Source organism: Amaranthus tricolor, chromosome 8 (assembly GCF_026212465.1).
Source record: "Amaranthus tricolor cultivar Red isolate AtriRed21 chromosome 8, ASM2621246v1, whole genome shotgun sequence".
Lineage (NCBI taxonomy): Eukaryota > Viridiplantae > Streptophyta > Magnoliopsida > Caryophyllales > Amaranthaceae > Amaranthus > Amaranthus tricolor.
In genome coordinates, this window is record NC_080054.1 from 15020989 (window position 1) to 15038516 (window position 17528).

Genomic DNA, 17528 nt, shown 5'->3' on the forward strand with positions numbered 1-17528 from the left:
TAACAAAACTTCAAACTCTCACCATGAGAGACTTTAAAACCCAATATATGGATAGATCGAATGCACTAAATGAATAGAATAACACTGTAATATAAAGAGAATAAACTTTATTTGTGAATATCATAATCATCATCATCATCATTAACCCAATATCCTGTCTATAAACAGGGTCTGGGTGAGGGAAGATGACAGACACTCCATTCCCGTCCTCCTTTCAAAGAGAGGACTAGAGAAATGTGGTCAATTTTACTCCCAAAAGAGAAAGAGCCTTGCATAAAAAGGAGTTGGAGTGGCATGATTGCCTAAAGACTAAAGCTACATGCACAAAACACCATATATAGCAAACCAATTCAACAAATAACAAACAAATAAATACGATGGGTAAGAAGAGAAAATAAACAGGTAAGCATCAACTAGACGTTAGGCCAAGAAAGGCAACTAATGAAACTATTAAATCCGATCTAAATCCATGTTTTATTTTTTGAATGATTATGAACACCCTATTTGCCTATGATGGTTATAAATATACTTTGAGTAGTAAAATACCAAGAAAAGAATTTTCCTCTGAGGCTTTTGAGTGTTTTTTTAATAAGTTTTCATATCTATTCTTGCAAATTTTGAAGATATATAGTTGGGATTTCTTAATTGAAGTGTTAATGATTACATATGATGATAAAGTTAGACAGGGACATCATAAACTCCAAGGAGTATGTATGATGAATAGTCTAAAATGGGAATCTCTTTGATGTATTCATCAACTTTTTCATAATTTCTTGATTTACAAATATATGTATTAGAAAGTTTTTGCTATTTGTTGATGGTTTGATACTTAGATTGTTAATTCTAGTTTGCCAAATGCCAATGATGCATTCTAAATGCACGTATTATCAGATTTCTAAATGCCAGCTTTATTTTTTGTTTGATGTTCCTCTATTGATCAGTGCCAAGTCTTGATTTTTGATTTTGATGAATTTTTTTACTATACTAATGATGGAAAATAAGAGTTTTACAAATTGGCAATTTATTTGTTATAAGGGTTTGCATTGTGGCCCTAAATACCAGCTCTATATAGCTGAAAGGGCGTAAATTAGGGTAAAGCAAAGAGGAACTTTATTTGTCACCGAAAAAGAAAAAAAATACAAAATAAAGAGATTGAGAACTTACCATAGTAGTCCAAAGTAAACAATGGAGACTATGGTTTTTTTGAGAGAAAACAGGAGAGGAGGGAGAGAGAGAGAGAAGGGACACAATAGTATCATTAAATTAATAAAGTATTTCTATTTCACACATACAATTTTCAAATTTTTTCTTCAAACAATAGTGCAATTTTTTTTTCTTTTCTATAAAAACAACATATAAATACAATTTTTAAACTTGATATAATGTCTTTGGGAAAAGCATGAGCGTAATAAACATATTGGATCTCAAACTTTAGCAACGCAAAAAATCAAGTCAGAAAATCAGACCAGTCAATTGATTAATGTAGCAAATTATACTTCATGATGACATTGAACTTAGGAATACATGATGAGAGTACTTTGGTAATAGGAGTTGGCTTCATGGAACTTTAATGTTATGTTTGGATGCGAATAGACTAGCTCCGAATCTACTAAGATCATCATCATCATCATACCTAGTGTATCCCGCTCATAGAAAACTATGATTAAGGTTTGGGGAGGGAAGAACGACTACAACTCATACCCATAGAGGAGAGTACGGTTAAAGAGTCTCTCGGCTCGAGAATGGTCTTCAAAGAAAGAGAAACCCGCAACTTGCAAATAGAATAAACAGAATACAAACAAATAACTAAAAATAAAGATAAAAGAAAAGGAGGTAAAGAGCAATGGATAAAGACAATGAACAATAACAAACGATGGGTAAAATGGACGATTTAGTAATCTAAGACTTAGATAAGGCGCCGCCAACTGGCCCAATCCCTGATCAGGTCCTTGGAGAGTTGAAGTTCATACATGTCACTTTTAATGTGTTCCTCTCACGTTCTCCTAGGTCTTCCTCGACTTCTGTTGACCTCCACTATGATGCATTCGATCCTTCTTACTAGGGCGTCATGTGTCTTTCTCTACACATGTCCAAACCATCTCAAACTGTTCTTCCGCATCTTTGCAAGGACAGGTTTAACCCCTAACTTTTCCTTGAACTCCTAGTTTGTTATCCCATCCATCATAGTATTTACTACACATCTACCTCAGCATACGCATCTCTGTTACTTCCATCCTCCGTTCGAAAACCTTTTTTTACAGGCCAACATGTTGTCCCATATAACAACGCCGACCTAATTACAACGCAGTAAAATTTTCCTTTTAATCTCCTCGAAAACGTTTTATCACAAAGCATCCTGGTTGTTGCTCGCCACTTAAGCCAACCCGCTTGTATACGATTAGTAACGTCTCTCTCCATTAATCTCCCCATTACTCTGAATCACCGATCCCAAATATTTGAACTTGGACGTACATGCAACAACTTCTCCCCCTATTGTAACACCCCTAAATTTTCAACCCCTTAACGAAACCAAAACCGTAAAGGGCGGGAGGAAATTCGGGTGTTACACAAAAGAAAAGGAAAATAATTTAGATAAAAGTTAAATATTAACTTTAAAAAGGTGAGTGGAAATTTTGGCAGCATCTGCCTTAAAACTGTGCGCCTTTGTAGAAAAACAAAAGTTAATTCAGAAACTAATAAAGTAAAGGCACCAACGGCCTATCAAAGCTATGTCACGGCGGAATAATTCGTCGCCGGCTTCTCAAATCAACATGCCAAGCATGGATCGTGGTTCCAGTGTCGACGTTTGTGTTTTAAAAAGACTTAACTCCTTAAAACCATACAGAGTTATAAACTACGCAGCGGAAATACAAATATACAAGGGAGGACGCAAGGCCTCATAACAAAACATATACAACCAAGGTTTACAAAAGATAACAAAAACTACAAAATCGAAAGATAGTGGTATGACACAGGGTATGCTTCGTTCTCATCACTCTTCCCAAATGCAATACAATGCAAAAGAAGCTCCAGGACCTGCTACGCTTGTCTATGATCCCCCTGCTGCTCGACATTAGACCAAAGGCCAATGTGTCATAGCAGGACAATCATAGAAAGTCATCAACAAACAAACATAAATACAAACACGTACACGTCAGTAACTAGCATCAAATATAATAAGGCCAACTACTATATAAGTTATGAGTAGAACTAATAAGTTCCCTTAACTACTTTGACATACCAAACTAAATATCCAAGTAACCGCCATCACCCATTCAACATGAGTTTCCGATCACTCTAGCACGCACACAACTCATTCAATACAAGTCAAAATCATCAACTCAATGCAACATAAGTCTTTCCATCAATTTAAGGTAGAAGTATGTGTGAATCGTTTCTTTACATTAACTAATTTTGAGCATATCGGCTCGCGTTACCCAAAATAACTAATCACAACTAAATCTTACATTTTTAATATAACATTAATATAACGATAAAGCAAATCTTAGAGTTATTGTATTGGGATATCATTTGTTACATTCTCCAAAGCTATTAAGAAATATAGTCAAAACAACACGACAAATTACTTTAGCAACCATCAACGATAAGTTGACATTTTGCTCTTGGCTTACTAATATCATGTATCTATAACTTCAATAACAACCTAATAAGGGTATTTGTAATTCACAACAATTAGTAACTAATATTCCCCATTTAATCAATCAAAATCACTTTCATAGTCAACCGAAATCATCACCATTACTAATTATCACAACAAAACCAATCGACTAGGTCTTAAAACAACTTTTAAGGTTATTTAGTCAATCATCACACCACCAAAATATAGTATAAACACACATTACTAGTGATTTCATCTCTAAATTCAAACCCTAGTCCTTTCATGTTCAAAGATGACACTTTTAACCATTATTCATAGCAAGAATCAATAAAACTAATACACCACCAAAATGTAACATGAAAGCCTACACCATTTCTAATTTCAAAGATAACACCTTTAATTATTACTCATAGTAAGATTCAAAGAAACTAACACACAACCAACATACAACTCATAATTTCTAATCATACTTCAAACCCTAAGTCATAAATATGCTCCATTCATCAATCACACTCTTACCCACAAAGATTCAATGAAAAATAACACAAAAATCAGCATCACACTCTAAACTTCATAAAACATTTAATTGAAAATAAGAATAATTAAATGGGAGAAGAGGAGATGGCTTACAAAGTTCAAACTAGTAAAAAAAACAAAATGGTGAAGAGGTGGATGAAGGTTGCGATGGTTGAAGGGTCCAAATGCAGCCTGGCTGCTGACCACGGGCTGCACGACGCAGTCTAGCTACGGGTTTCATGCCCTTTTATCATGGTTATTATTATCATTATTATTATTATTATTATTATTATTATTATTATTATTATTATTATTATTATTATTATTATTTAATCTGGATTAATTTTCTTGCGAGGTTCAACTAAGAGACTCAGCTTTGTGTACTCACACATATAAATAAAATAATAATTTTGATTCGAACCTTTTTATTTTAGAGGTCGCAATCGTATTTTTAATATAATTATATGTTAATATTTAAATTCGTATATAAAAGGGATTTATTAAAACTACTTCTAAATTGATTTAATATAATATAAAAACCCTAAAAGTCGTTAAAATATTAATTGATGACGTCGAGAAATCTCAGGGTGTTACACCTATGGTCACCTCTGTCTTCCCTATCGATTCTGCCCCACTAAAATTGCATCGAAAGTATTCTGTCTTCGTACGGCTTATTCGCTACCCCTTACCCTCAAAGGCTGCCCTCCACTCTTCCATTTCACTATTAGCCTCCTCCTTGGTTTCTACGACCAAAACTATATCGTCGGCGAAAAGCATGTACTATGGTACGGTTTCCCAGATGGATTTAGAGATTTCCTCCATAATGACTGTAAAAATGAAAGGACTTAGTGTTGATCCCTGATATAGTCCCACTTTAATTGGGAAAGACTCTGTCATACCTACTGGTGTATGTATGTTAATTGCCACTTTGTCATACATGTCCTGTATTTCATGTTCCGAATTATTGTTTTGTGTAACATATAACACAACAAAATTACTTTTAAGTTGGCTTTGTACTCGTGTTCGGCACCCGTATACTTATATTCTAAATTTGCGCCTGGATGAAAGGAAATGTTGGAAAAGAAAGTTGAGGAAAATAAATAAATGCTACCTCCTCTTAAAAAAATATATATAAAAACTAAATGATAATAGAAATAACTAGATGAAAAGTTATAATACAAGAATACTCTAGTGAAATGTGGAGATTTGTAACAAACTCCTTACAATGCAAGTCCCTCAACCGGCATGAAGACTAGTATAAATAAATTTTTTGGCTTACTAGAGTTACAGAGTATGAGATGAACCAATAATATGTGTGAGTGCATAAGTGATGTACACCTTAAAACGAGAGGTGTGAGACATTAGATCACATAAAAACGTATTAACATTTGTCCCAGATGTAATCAAATATTTGTATGAAGCTAATGTAATGCAATATTTATTTGGATTCAAATACAATTTCACATGCATCTAAACTTTCTATCAGCTCTTTTATTTGGACACCAAAAGAAAGTTAAGATAATAGAGAAAAGAGAATTACGACGAAGGTTTCTTTGACGTTTTAAACTAAACAAATCATTTTAACGTACATTAGAAAGATTTGCAAAGAAAATATATGAATCATCCCTCCTTAATTTATAAGTGTAACCCTAAAATTCTATTAATGTAATGGACAAAAAAGTTATTAATACCTCAATTAGCCAGCAGTGGAAATTCACCTTTCCTTTTCATATCATTAAACTCATTCATCAATTTAGTCAACTTTTTCTTAAGCTTTGAAGCTGCTTCACTTCTACTGATACTTATTGGACTTATCTTATGATCCATTTTATCATCAAATTCTGGAAAAATCTCATAAACCTGTTTTTGTGTTGCATCCAATCTTATTAACCAATCTTGAACTGCTTTGCTTGGCTTCATACCTTCCTCTTCTCTTAACTTTATTACCTTCAACTTTACATCATCTCCAATGGATTTTAATTCCTCCATTTTAGTTTTCAATGATGTCATAATCAAGATTTGTAGATCATCATCTGGTTTGCTTGTGGAATTTGCATGAACATCTCTGCCTATTAAAAAGCAGTCTCCCATGCAAACACAAATAACACAACATGAGTTTATTAAACCTTCCATTTATATGTTGAAGGTAAAAGCAGATTGATTAAAAAGAGGGGAAGTTAGAGCATTTTTTTTTTGCTTCATGATTCCAAATTTATGGGATTATTAGCATCAAAGTGTCATTTTCTTGATACTTTCTTAATTTCTTAAAAAATGATTCATTGACTTTGAAGTTTGAAAAATTCATACAATCCTTCACAAGTCAAACTCTATATATTACTATTTTCCCTTTTTAATTAAGAAAATTTGTAGATAATAATAATATCCTGATTCTCAACTATTGCTTATAAACTCAAAGTACCTCAAAACAACTTGTTTTTAATGTGCCTAGAGTGTTTAAAAATAAGTATCTCAATAGTTGGAGATATATAGAGTTAAATAATAATTAAAGATATTTTACGTCAATAAGTAATAATTTGAGAGTATTATTTACATGTAATTAATAGAGTAGGTGCACAATTCAACAATAACTACTATTTATCAATTAATAATCTTGTTTTATTATTTATCTCCTCATCATCACTAGTGGAAAAAACTCATTTGCTGCGGTTTTTTTGCCATTATTTGCTGCGGTTTTGGCCCCCAGCAATAGTGATAGCAGCAAATAAGGGCATTATTTGCTGCGGCCATGGGCAAAAACCGCAGCAAATAAGGAGGGTTATTTGCTGCGGTCAGGGGCAAAACCGCAGCAAATAAGTGGGGCATTATTTGCTGCGGTCAGAGGCAAAACCGCAGCAAATAAGTGGGGCATTATTTCCTAACTCATCCTCGACTCCCTCCATCATCTCATCAACACGATCCACATCCTCATTGACATTCTCTTCATCTGTCTCATACCCATCAACATGATCTACTACATCCTCATTGACATCGGCCACATTATTGACGTCCTCAACAACACTTTTCTCTTTGTAAACTCCCTCCTCACCATGCCAAACCCAAACATTATTGAGGCCTAAACCCACGTCGAAGTATGTGCTCTCTAAGGATATCAACACTATCTACCTTTGATACATTGCCACAACTGACACATGGGCAATAAAAACCAACTCCCCCCGTCCTAACTTGATGTTCAACCGCAATACTACAAAATTCTAATACGCCATCAATAAATTCCGACGATTCAATGCTTCCATACATCCAAGAACGATCGTTTGTCATCCTAATTAGTGTGATTAATTGATTCAAAACAAAATTAATACACAACTTTTAAACATATATACTTAACGAACTCTAACTAACCACAAAATTAAGTAATAATCATTCATTTAACACAAATTTAAAAAATTACGATAAATTTAAAACTTAAAAACCACACACATCTGGATTTATATTGATGGATAATTCTTCTTGAAAAGGGCTCTAGTCATGTTAGAAGTGAGCATCACAAAATTTAATTTCAATTAAGATTAAGTGGTTTAATGGTAATTAAATTAAATAATAGAAAAGGACTTTTCAAGTTAATATTAAAGATTATTATTCTAAGCTAGCTAGTTCAAAAGTTAATACATACCTCAATCATGAATCGATGGATGAAAGTTTCGGATGATAATGTGTTTATTAATGTTTGAATCATTATTGTCTCACTCATAGCTATTAGTTTTAGATTATTGGGTAAACTAAGAAAAGTAAAGATTAGACGAAAATCGTTTTAAAAAGTTTACGTAAAAAGTTATTTTTACTCTTTAGCTGATACAAGAATCAACTTTCTATATATTAATTTTTTGATTATAAAATCTCTATATATTAAATTTTTTAATTATAAAATTTCAAAAAATTTGAATTACAAAAATATAAACTATTTAAGATAGCATAAATTTGTCTTTGTTTATTCTTTTACAAACTTTTAGAACTTAATACTTGGATTTCAGATTTAAAACTACATAGATTTCAATTCCAAATTCCTTTTCTAATTTTATTAGTGAATGAATAAATTCTTGTCATATTTCTAATTCCTTTAGTCATGAGTTATATCAACTTATTCCATTTCCATTCTAAATTATATATTGTGCATCTTTCTTAATAGTTTTTCGTTTTCAACTTAAATTACTTGTATTTTTAGCATTTAGACAACAGCAACAAGAACAGAATAAGCAACAAGAACAACAACAAGATTTTTTTACAAGAACAGGAGATGAACAGAAACATAATTATATTCGATGAACAGCAACAAGAACAGCAACAAAATTCGAAGTTGGTTCAAAATAAAAATAAGGTAATTAATTTAGGTTTTTTTTAGATATTTATCACACGTACAGTAGATGAACAGAAGCAACAAGAACATTTACAAGAACAGAAGCAACAAGAACAGCAACAAAACAGAAGCAACAAGTAGGTTTATGAAAATTCGAAGTTTGATGATGAACAAGAACATAAGCAAGGATTTACCTTCAGAACACAAGTTTGATGATGTACAGTAGATGAACAGAAGCAACAAGAACAACAACAAGTTTGTGAAGATGAACAGCAACAAGAATGATGAATAACAGCAAATGAATAACAGCGTTTGTGAAAATGAAGATGAACACAAGAAACGAACACAAATGATCTTGATGCTTAATCTTATACGTTTGTGAAGATGTAGAAGAGAAACGAAGCAAATGAAGATGAAGATGAAGATGAAGCATTTTTTCAATGAAGAACAAAGCAAACTGTATAACGTATTTGAGAAGATATGCGAATAAAAAATTAAGAAACTGGCGGGTTTTAACAAAATAAATTTTTGTCCAACTGTCATTTGCTGCGGTTCATAACAAAACCGGAGCAATTAATCTAATTTTGAAGAGTTATTTGCTGCGATTGTGGAAAAACCGGAGCAATTAATCAACTTTGAAGAAGTATTTGCTGCGGTTGGGAAAAAACCGAAGCAATTAGTGCATGATGCTAGGTTATTTGCTGCGATCAAAGGCACAACCGCAGCAATTAGAGTATATATTTTTTTTCTAATACATTTTCCTACTTTTTGCTGCTATGCAGCAAATGATGAGCAGCAAATACATTTTTTTTCACTAGTGCATCATTACCGTACCCAATGTATCCCATTCAATATAGGAACTATGACCAGAGTCTGGAAAGGCAAATAAAGACGGAAACCCATACCCGTAAAAAAAGATGCGATTAAAGAGTTCCTCGGCTCGAGAACAGTTTTCAAAAAGAGTGATTCTTGCAACATAAAATATTTAATTTATCTCCTAAATGTAAAGAAAAATATATTCAATTAGAATTTTGTTTGTTTCTCATTGCATATTTTCGTTATATCAATTTTTTTTTTATTTTTTATCATTCAAATGAAAATATATAATGTCAAATAAATAGCGTATAAACTATTGTAAAATTTGAAAGCATAACAATTAAGAAGACATGGAAGATAGTATTAAATTTCTCTTTTAACGCCTTACGAATATACATCTCATATGTACGAATTTTACCTTTTCATGATTCTGTACACATACAGACAGTGACGAATATAAGGAAAAAAGAAAAACAAATGATATTCTATCATTTGTTTCATTAGTCCAATTTTATGTGATTATCAAAGTGTCATTTTCATGATAGCTTCTTAATTTTTCAATAAATGAACTCACTTTGTAATACTTTCTTTATTTTTTTTTCATTTACTTTTCTTACGGTTTTTAAAATAATTTTCACGTCTTAATATATCTAAATATGTATAATAGTAAATTATAAAAAATATATAATTAAAAAGTACACATTAAAATGAATCTAACAAGATTTTAAAAAAAATAAATTTATCTTCAAAATAATCTCTAAAAATAGTTTAAGAAACCTATTTCTTTTTATTTCAAAGTCTATATAAGTGTAGTTGTCGCTCATCAAAGTCAACTGAGATGGAAAGAATGAGGATGCATGATGATCGATGTGTATGACTTGATAGCCACGACATGAAAGGAAAAGAAATAGTGTGCACCTTTGTTTAATTTCTAGGATGTTTTACTTAGTTGATCAATCAAAAGGAAAGTTAAGTTTTATGAGAGTTTCCGATTCAATATGTTCAATCGTATCCGACTCTGAAAAATTAAAAGTCTTAATATTAAATCATGTAGTATATGTTAGATATTTAACAATACAAAATTGTTAGAAAATATCTTTAAAATTGCTCACGATTTTAAAGAATTTTTCAATTTTTGCTCCGTCTCTAGTTAAGTTTTCAAATAGAGAGCAATAGAAAACTAGTACTCACTTTGTTATGATAGATTAGTATAAAAAGAAAGGGGTGATTTTTAAGAAAAATAGATATTAGTAATAAATAAAGAGAGAAAATGCATTATATGGATGAAATTAAAAAAGAAATTACATGTATGGATAAGATTAAAAGAAAAAGATGGGTCATTGTCTAAAAATAAAAATGATGTAAATGAGTGGGACGGACTACAATGGAATTTACGCAAAATGAATGGGATAAAGAGAAAACAAATTGTGTTGATTAAAATTAAGAGAATTAAAATGTATAAAAGAGATTAAAACAAAGTGGTGGTCTATTGTCCAAAAATAAAAATGATGCAAAATAATTAGAACGGACTAAACGGAAATTTATGCAAAATAAGCAGGATAGGGGAGTCTATGTCACAACCCAACGCATGAATCACATCATGATTGCTACTCTTAGTGCTCACTTAGATTGAGAGTAAATATCTAAAGGGGTAAAAAAAAGTCAAAGTCGAAAAACAAAGTTAATTAGATAAAAAATTAAAGGAATTTGATTGTTAAAGAGGTGAAAAAATTGGTTTAAAGTAATAAAAAATGGATAAAAAAATAATTACTTATTTTATTTTGGAGTATAAATTTAACCTAGAGGAAGGTGAGGGAATAATTTAATCTCATTCTACGTATACCTTTTTCAAAATTATTTGAATTACTTCATTTATACATTTACTTACCTTTATTCCATTAACTTGACTTTTTTATCACTTTAAATATATACTCTCGATCTAAGCGAGCAGGGATATACTCCCGCATTCTAGTAAATATGTAAAAACGTAAACTTTGAATAAGCCATTTTTAGCACTGCATGGTAGACAATAAATAGAATAAGGTACCTTATGATGTATTTCCCCTATTTTTTTACTTAAACCATTTTCTTTTTTGATAGTCCGTTACTACTTGCATCCTTACTAACTGCCATAGTACCATTATTAACTTTACAACTACCTAATTATCCACTTCTAATTACCCTCTCCAAATATCAATCTATCTTTTTTCTAACCGTTCTTTTCACCCCTCTCATTTATTACCTCATAAATTATTACCCCTTTCCACCCTTTTCTGCTACTTCTTGAAGATTCATCATAAATGATGAATCATGAATCCACAATATATAAACCTCTTAACCCTAACCCTAACACTAATTTCACATACCTCTTTTCTTCTTCTCTTTGTATCTCTCACTATATCCTCTATTTTCGACTTTCTGATCTATCTTCTTTGTTCATCTTTTAGCACTGCTCACCTCTATTGCTCTTCCCTAAAGTAATTTCTAGTTCGTTTTTAAAGAATTTTAGTCGAATAGTTCTTTTCTTTCTCTTCTCTAAAGCAGAGAGGTCTTTGACGGTGTGCGAGATAATCGATCGTATAGGGCCCCTCTTTCTCCATTATATGAAAAAATTAATAATGAAAAGAAATATCTTAAGTTAATTAATAAAATAAATATATTAATATAAATAAGACGCAAAATAAAAGCTGCTCAGGGCCCTAAAAATTTTCAAGACAGCTCTGCACCTAAGTAATTTATGAAGAAATATCTCCTAAATATATTCCTGTATATTCTATAGGATTTTCTAGATGATTTTATTCTCCTAATTATGTACAATATCATAGAGATTATCTTGTTTCCTTACTTAGTTTGCTAAGTTGATGTATATATTGGAGGGTTGTTTACCCATTGATAAATGAGACCGGATTAACCACAAACTTTCCGCTGTTATATTTCTCATGGTATCAGAGTCAAACGGTTCAGATCCGGGAAAATTCCGATAAACCGTTGATTATACTCATCATCTACCCTTACCTGCAATGGCTCAACTGTTTACCATGGAACAAATGGAACAAATGTTTCAAATGTTCCAGAAACTCAATAAACCAAACCCCACAGAAAACCTATCCACAATCCAATTCTCTGAAAAATTAAACTACAACAATTATACAAAATGGAGCAGATTAATGCAAATTGCTATCAACAGTCGAGGCACATTGAACCATATAACCAATTAACCTTCCAAAATTACCGACCCAAACTACCCACAATGGGCCCGACATGATTCAATTGTTATCCTCCTGGATTATCGAGAACATTGATGCAGAAATCGTCAATCGATTCATTGATTACAATACTGCTCGAGATTTGTGGGAAGGGATTAAAAATCTCTTAAATAGTGGGCACGATGAACTTCAAATCTATGATTTGAGTTCAACGGCCGCCACCTTAAGGCAAGGAAATAGTACCATTGAAACGTACTTTGGAAAACTTAGTATGTTATGGAAGGAAATTGATAAACGTATGCCCAACCCGATGACTTGCCCTCAAGATATCACTGCATTTAATAACTTTATACAGAGACAAAGGCTATATCAATTTCTTACCGAAATAAACGAGAACCTTGATAAAGAAAGAAGAGACTTACTCCACATGGATCATCTCCCAACAGTAGATGTAGCCTATGCCACCATTAGACGGGAAATCTCACGCCGAAAAATTATAACCGACGTCTCATCACCGGGAATAGATCCCTCAGAGTTTTGTTCGGGTCTAGCAATGAAAAACAAAAATTTTCCTCAACCGTGAAAGCGACGACCGGAAAAAACTCCGATGTAATCACTGTGGAGGGTCACGACATACTAAGGAAGGTTGTTTCAAGCTAGTGGGATACCCCGATTGGTGGGATGACCTACAAAAGAGGAAGGCCGCCACCAAGGCACCGGCACATCGGACCGGCGGCAAGGCCAACCTTGCAACTGTAGATCACCCCGGTGAGATCACATCATCATATTCAGGTATGGATTTGAAAAAAAGGGAGGCAGCCATAACTAAACAGGGAACACGCAAAAGGAAAGAGGAGAGAGAAACGGCCGTGAATCACACAGAAAAGGGAAAAGGAAATGAAAGGGTCACTTATAACCCTACTAACCTTCCCTTAAATACTGAGACACCCCCCAACCTTACCCATATATTACCCGGCCCAATCCAAGACCCAATCCATAAATTTAGTCTCATAATTCACAACTATTCCAAATGGATTTTTTATTGTGGTGCTACGGACACTATGACCTTTGACCCACATGATTTATCTTCCGTTCATTCCACTCCTCGTACCCATGTTGAAACTGCAAATGGTACAACTATTCCAGTTCATCAAGCTGGGCCGGCTGATATTTCCTCGTCTCTTAGTGTTAAAAATTGTTTATTAATTCCCGGTCTATCTCATAAATTATTATCTGTCAGTCAGCTAACCAAAGAGCTTCATTATACCATTTTATTTACTTCTGATGGTTGTCTTGTGCAGGATACTCGGACGGGGACGACTCTTGGGCATGGTACTGAGCAAGGCGGGCTGTACTATGTGGACGAGACGGTCAAAAAGGGTCATTCACTACTTGTTCACGGGACTCTCATACAACAACTATGGACATGGCATCGACGTTTAGGTCACCCTTCACTAGGTTATTTAAAACGTTTTTTTTCGTCTTTTCATAGTTGTAATTTTTCTTTGGACTGTGAGACTTGTGTTCTAGCTAAAAGTCATAAACATTCATACTCTCCTAGCTTTACTAAAACTGATAGACCTTTTGATTTAGTTCACTCTGATGTATGGGGTCCTGCTCCTGAAAGTAATTCTCAAGGATACTCATACTTTGTTTTGTTTTTGGATGACTGTACACGTGTGAGCTGGATTTATTTTCTTAAAGACAAATCTGAAGTCTTTGATGTGTTTGTTAACTTTTACAATATGATTCTCACTCAATTTCATACTCGCCTAAAAATTCTTCGCTCAGACAATGGTGGGGAATATGTTTCTCATAAAATGAAAAATTTTATTCTTGAACATGGCATGCTTCACCAAACTACTTGCCCTGACACCCCACAGCAAAATGGAGTTGCTGAAAGAAAAAAACCGAACCTTACTTAACATATCCCGTGCCCTTATGTTTGAGTCTCATGTGCCGGCTTCCTACTGGCCTGAGGCCATTTCCACTGCTAATTACCTCACCAATCGCCTGCCCACTAAATCTCTACAATTCAAAACCCCTCTTGCTGCCTTGGGAAGTTTTCATCCTATACCCTCCTCCCACTCTCTTCCACCCCGTATCTTTGGCTGTGTAGTTTATGTTCATCTCCCGAAACGGTTAATTTATCGGGCTGCTAAGTGTGTCTTTCTTGGGTATGGTGTTGGCCAAAAAGGTTATCGGTGCTTTGATCCTATTCACAATAAGCTATACACCACTATGGATTGTGACTTCTTTGAACACTCCTATTTTTTTACCCAGCCTCGATCTCAGGGGGAGAGTACTAGTGAGGATCTAAGCTGGTTAATTTATCCTTTGGCAAATGGTCGAGACCCAAAAGAGCAAGTAGATGACATCACTATCACTGTCACCGAAACTACAATACTTCCACCTACTCATTCCATTGTTGTCCCTGAGTATCCCGCCGAACTGGAGGTAACCCCTAGCTCTACTGATACTAATAATGATGTGATGTCTAGTGATGATGTTTCCAGCAGATATGAGTTACCCCCAAGGAGTACACGAGGTATGCCGCCAAGGAGATATGATCCTGAATTCGAATCTCAAAAGTCCCGATACCCAATATATCAAGAAACCCAAGATCATCTGTGTCACACAGCGGTTGCCTTCAATGCTTCTCTTTACTCAGGCAATCTACCAAAAAATACTGATGATGCTCTTCGTGACCCAAAATGAAAGAAAGCTATGGAAGAAGAAATCTTTGCTCTTAAAAAAATGAGACTTGGGAACGTTGCACGCTACCAAAGGGGAAAAGAATAGTAGGATGCAAGTGGGTATTTTCAATAAAGTATCATGCAGATGGAACCAATGAAAGATACAAAGCTCAGCTCGTCGCAAAGGGATACACTCAAACCTTTGGAGTAGACTACTCTGAAACCTTCTGTCCAGTTGCTAAATTGATACTATCCGGGTTCTCTTCTCCATTGCAGCTAACAAAGATTGGCCTCTATACCAGTTCGATGTGAAGAATGCCTTTTTACATGGGAAGATTGAGGAAGAAGTTTACATGCAAGCTCCTCCGGGCTTCCTACATGAGTACAATAAAGGGAAAGGATGTAGACTCCGGAAAGCTCTATATGGGTTAAAACAGTCTTCTAGAGCATGGTTTGGAAGATTTACTGTAGCTATGAAGAAATTTGGGTACAAGCAGAGTAATTCTGACCATACTCTATTCCTCAAGAAAAGAAATGGTCTTATCACATGTCTTGTTATTTATGTTGATGACATGGTTATTACAGGAGATGATACGAAGGAGATCAATGATTTAAAGGGTCACCTCTTCTTGGAATTTGAGATGAAAGACTTGGGAAACTTAAAATACTTCCTTGGGATAGAAGTTCTCAGATCTAAAACAGGGATTTTCATCAAACAGAGAAAGTACATACTGGACTTATTAGCTGAGGTAGGAATGATTGACTGCAAACCTACAAAAACAGCTATAATAAAAAATCATGGGCTTCAATTCATTGAGGGAGCTGAGATGACTGATCAAGATCAGTATCGAAGGTTGGTAGGAAAACTCATATATTTATCTCACACTAGACCAGACATTGCCTATGCAGTAAGTGTCATGAGCAGATTCATGCATCGAACTCAAATACAACACATGGAGGCTATAATGAAACTCTTGAGGTACTTAAAAGGGACTTGCAATAATAGGGGGATTCTCTTCAGAAGAAATCAACACTTAGATCTTGTAGCATATACTGATGCAGACTGGGTTGGAGACCAGGATGATCGAAGGTCAACATCAGGATACTTTACTCTGGTTGGAGGGAACCTGATCACTTAGAAGAGCAAGAAGCAAAAGGTGGTAGCTCTATCTAGCGCTGAAGCAGAATTCAGAGGAATTGCGAAAAGGATTACAAAAATTCTTTGGATTAGGAAGTTGCTGGAAGAGTTGAACTGTCAACAGCGAGAGGCAAGCAACTTATACTGTGACAATAAAGCTGCTATTAGCATATCCGAAAACCCTGTTCAGCATGACCATACAAAACACGTCGAGATAGATAGACATTTCATCAAAGAGAAGCTGGAGAAAAATATCATCAGTCTACCATTCATCCGATCAAAAGATCAACTAGCAGACATCCTCACTAAAGTTGTTTCAGCAGAAGCCTTCAACACCATCCTATGCAAGTTAGGTGTTTGTGACTCTACAGCCTAACTTGAGGGGGAGTGAAGAAATATCTCCTAAATATATTACTGTATATTCTATAGGATTTTCTAGATGATTTTATTCTCCTAATTATGTACAATATCATAGAGATTATCTTGTTTCCATACTTAGTTTTCTAAGTTGATGTATATATTGGAGGGTTGTTTACTCATTGATAAATGAGACCGGATTAACCACAAACTTTCCGCTGTTATATTTCTCAATTTACACTTTATGATATGTTTTTGAGCATATAATCTGATTTTCTATTTTGACTTGTGAGAATTCCTATTATGACATGAGTATGCTTTGAATTCATTCTTATGACCAAATTATGAGTTGTTTATTCATTTCCAGTTTATGATGTTATTTTGAGTAATTGTTTCAAATTTTTTTTATGAGCTTCTTATAAGTTTATTTTCTACTTTCTAATCGATAAGGTCAGTTTAAGCATTATGTAATAGTGAATGTTGAAGATGAAGGCAAAATTTTATTGAGAAAGTTCAAGATTAGTAGTTGAATTGCCTTTATGTGAGTCTTATATTGATAAAGACTATATTTGTAATGTTTTGGTGGAACATTTTTCATTATAAAATTTTAAATTTCCCTCTATTTTCCCTTAAAACTAACCAAGCACATGTCAGGTTTTTATTTTGTGCAGGTATTTATTTTGTGCAGGTTTTAATTAGTGCGGGTGATACTTCTCCATAATTAATTATGATATGTTCTATCCTCTATTATGCTATTTTCTCTCTCATATTATCCTTATGTTAAGTAAATACAGCAAAGGATGTAGATAATATCTTTTTCTTTTTAATATAAAAAACTCTAAGACTTATAATATTATTGATTTCAATG

General features: G+C 33.7%; 2 protein-coding genes and 2 non-coding genes across 4 annotated transcripts; 3 read left to right on the top strand and 1 right to left on the bottom strand.

The window, feature by feature from the left end:
* Positions 1-501: 501 nt before the first annotated feature.
* LOC130823002 (small nucleolar RNA Z267) lies at positions 502-576 on the top strand. The gene has a single exon (XR_009046495.1). It is a non-coding gene; the product is annotated as a small nucleolar RNA Z267 (small nucleolar RNA).
* Positions 577-659: 83 nt separating this feature from the next.
* On the top strand, positions 660-752 carry LOC130823003 (small nucleolar RNA R44/J54/Z268 family). Its single transcript, XR_009046496.1, has one exon. It is a non-coding gene; the product is annotated as a small nucleolar RNA R44/J54/Z268 family (small nucleolar RNA).
* A 1890-nt stretch (positions 753-2642) lies between these two features.
* Positions 2643-6275, bottom strand: LOC130820517 (uncharacterized). The gene is made up of 2 exons (XM_057685923.1): positions 5827-6275; positions 2643-3063 (listed from the first exon to the last, which is right to left on the bottom strand). The coding sequence occupies exon 1, from the start codon at positions 6266-6268 to the stop codon at positions 5828-5830; it is 441 nt and encodes a 146-aa protein (XP_057541906.1). The 5' UTR covers positions 6269-6275; the 3' UTR covers positions 2643-3063; position 5827.
* Positions 6276-12524: 6249 nt separating this feature from the next.
* Positions 12525-14394, top strand: LOC130821575 (uncharacterized). The gene is made up of 2 exons (XM_057687365.1): positions 12525-13008; positions 13094-14394. The coding sequence occupies exons 1-2, from the start codon at positions 12525-12527 to the stop codon at positions 14392-14394; spliced, it is 1785 nt and encodes a 594-aa protein (XP_057543348.1).
* The last annotated feature ends 3134 nt before the right edge of the window (positions 14395-17528 follow it).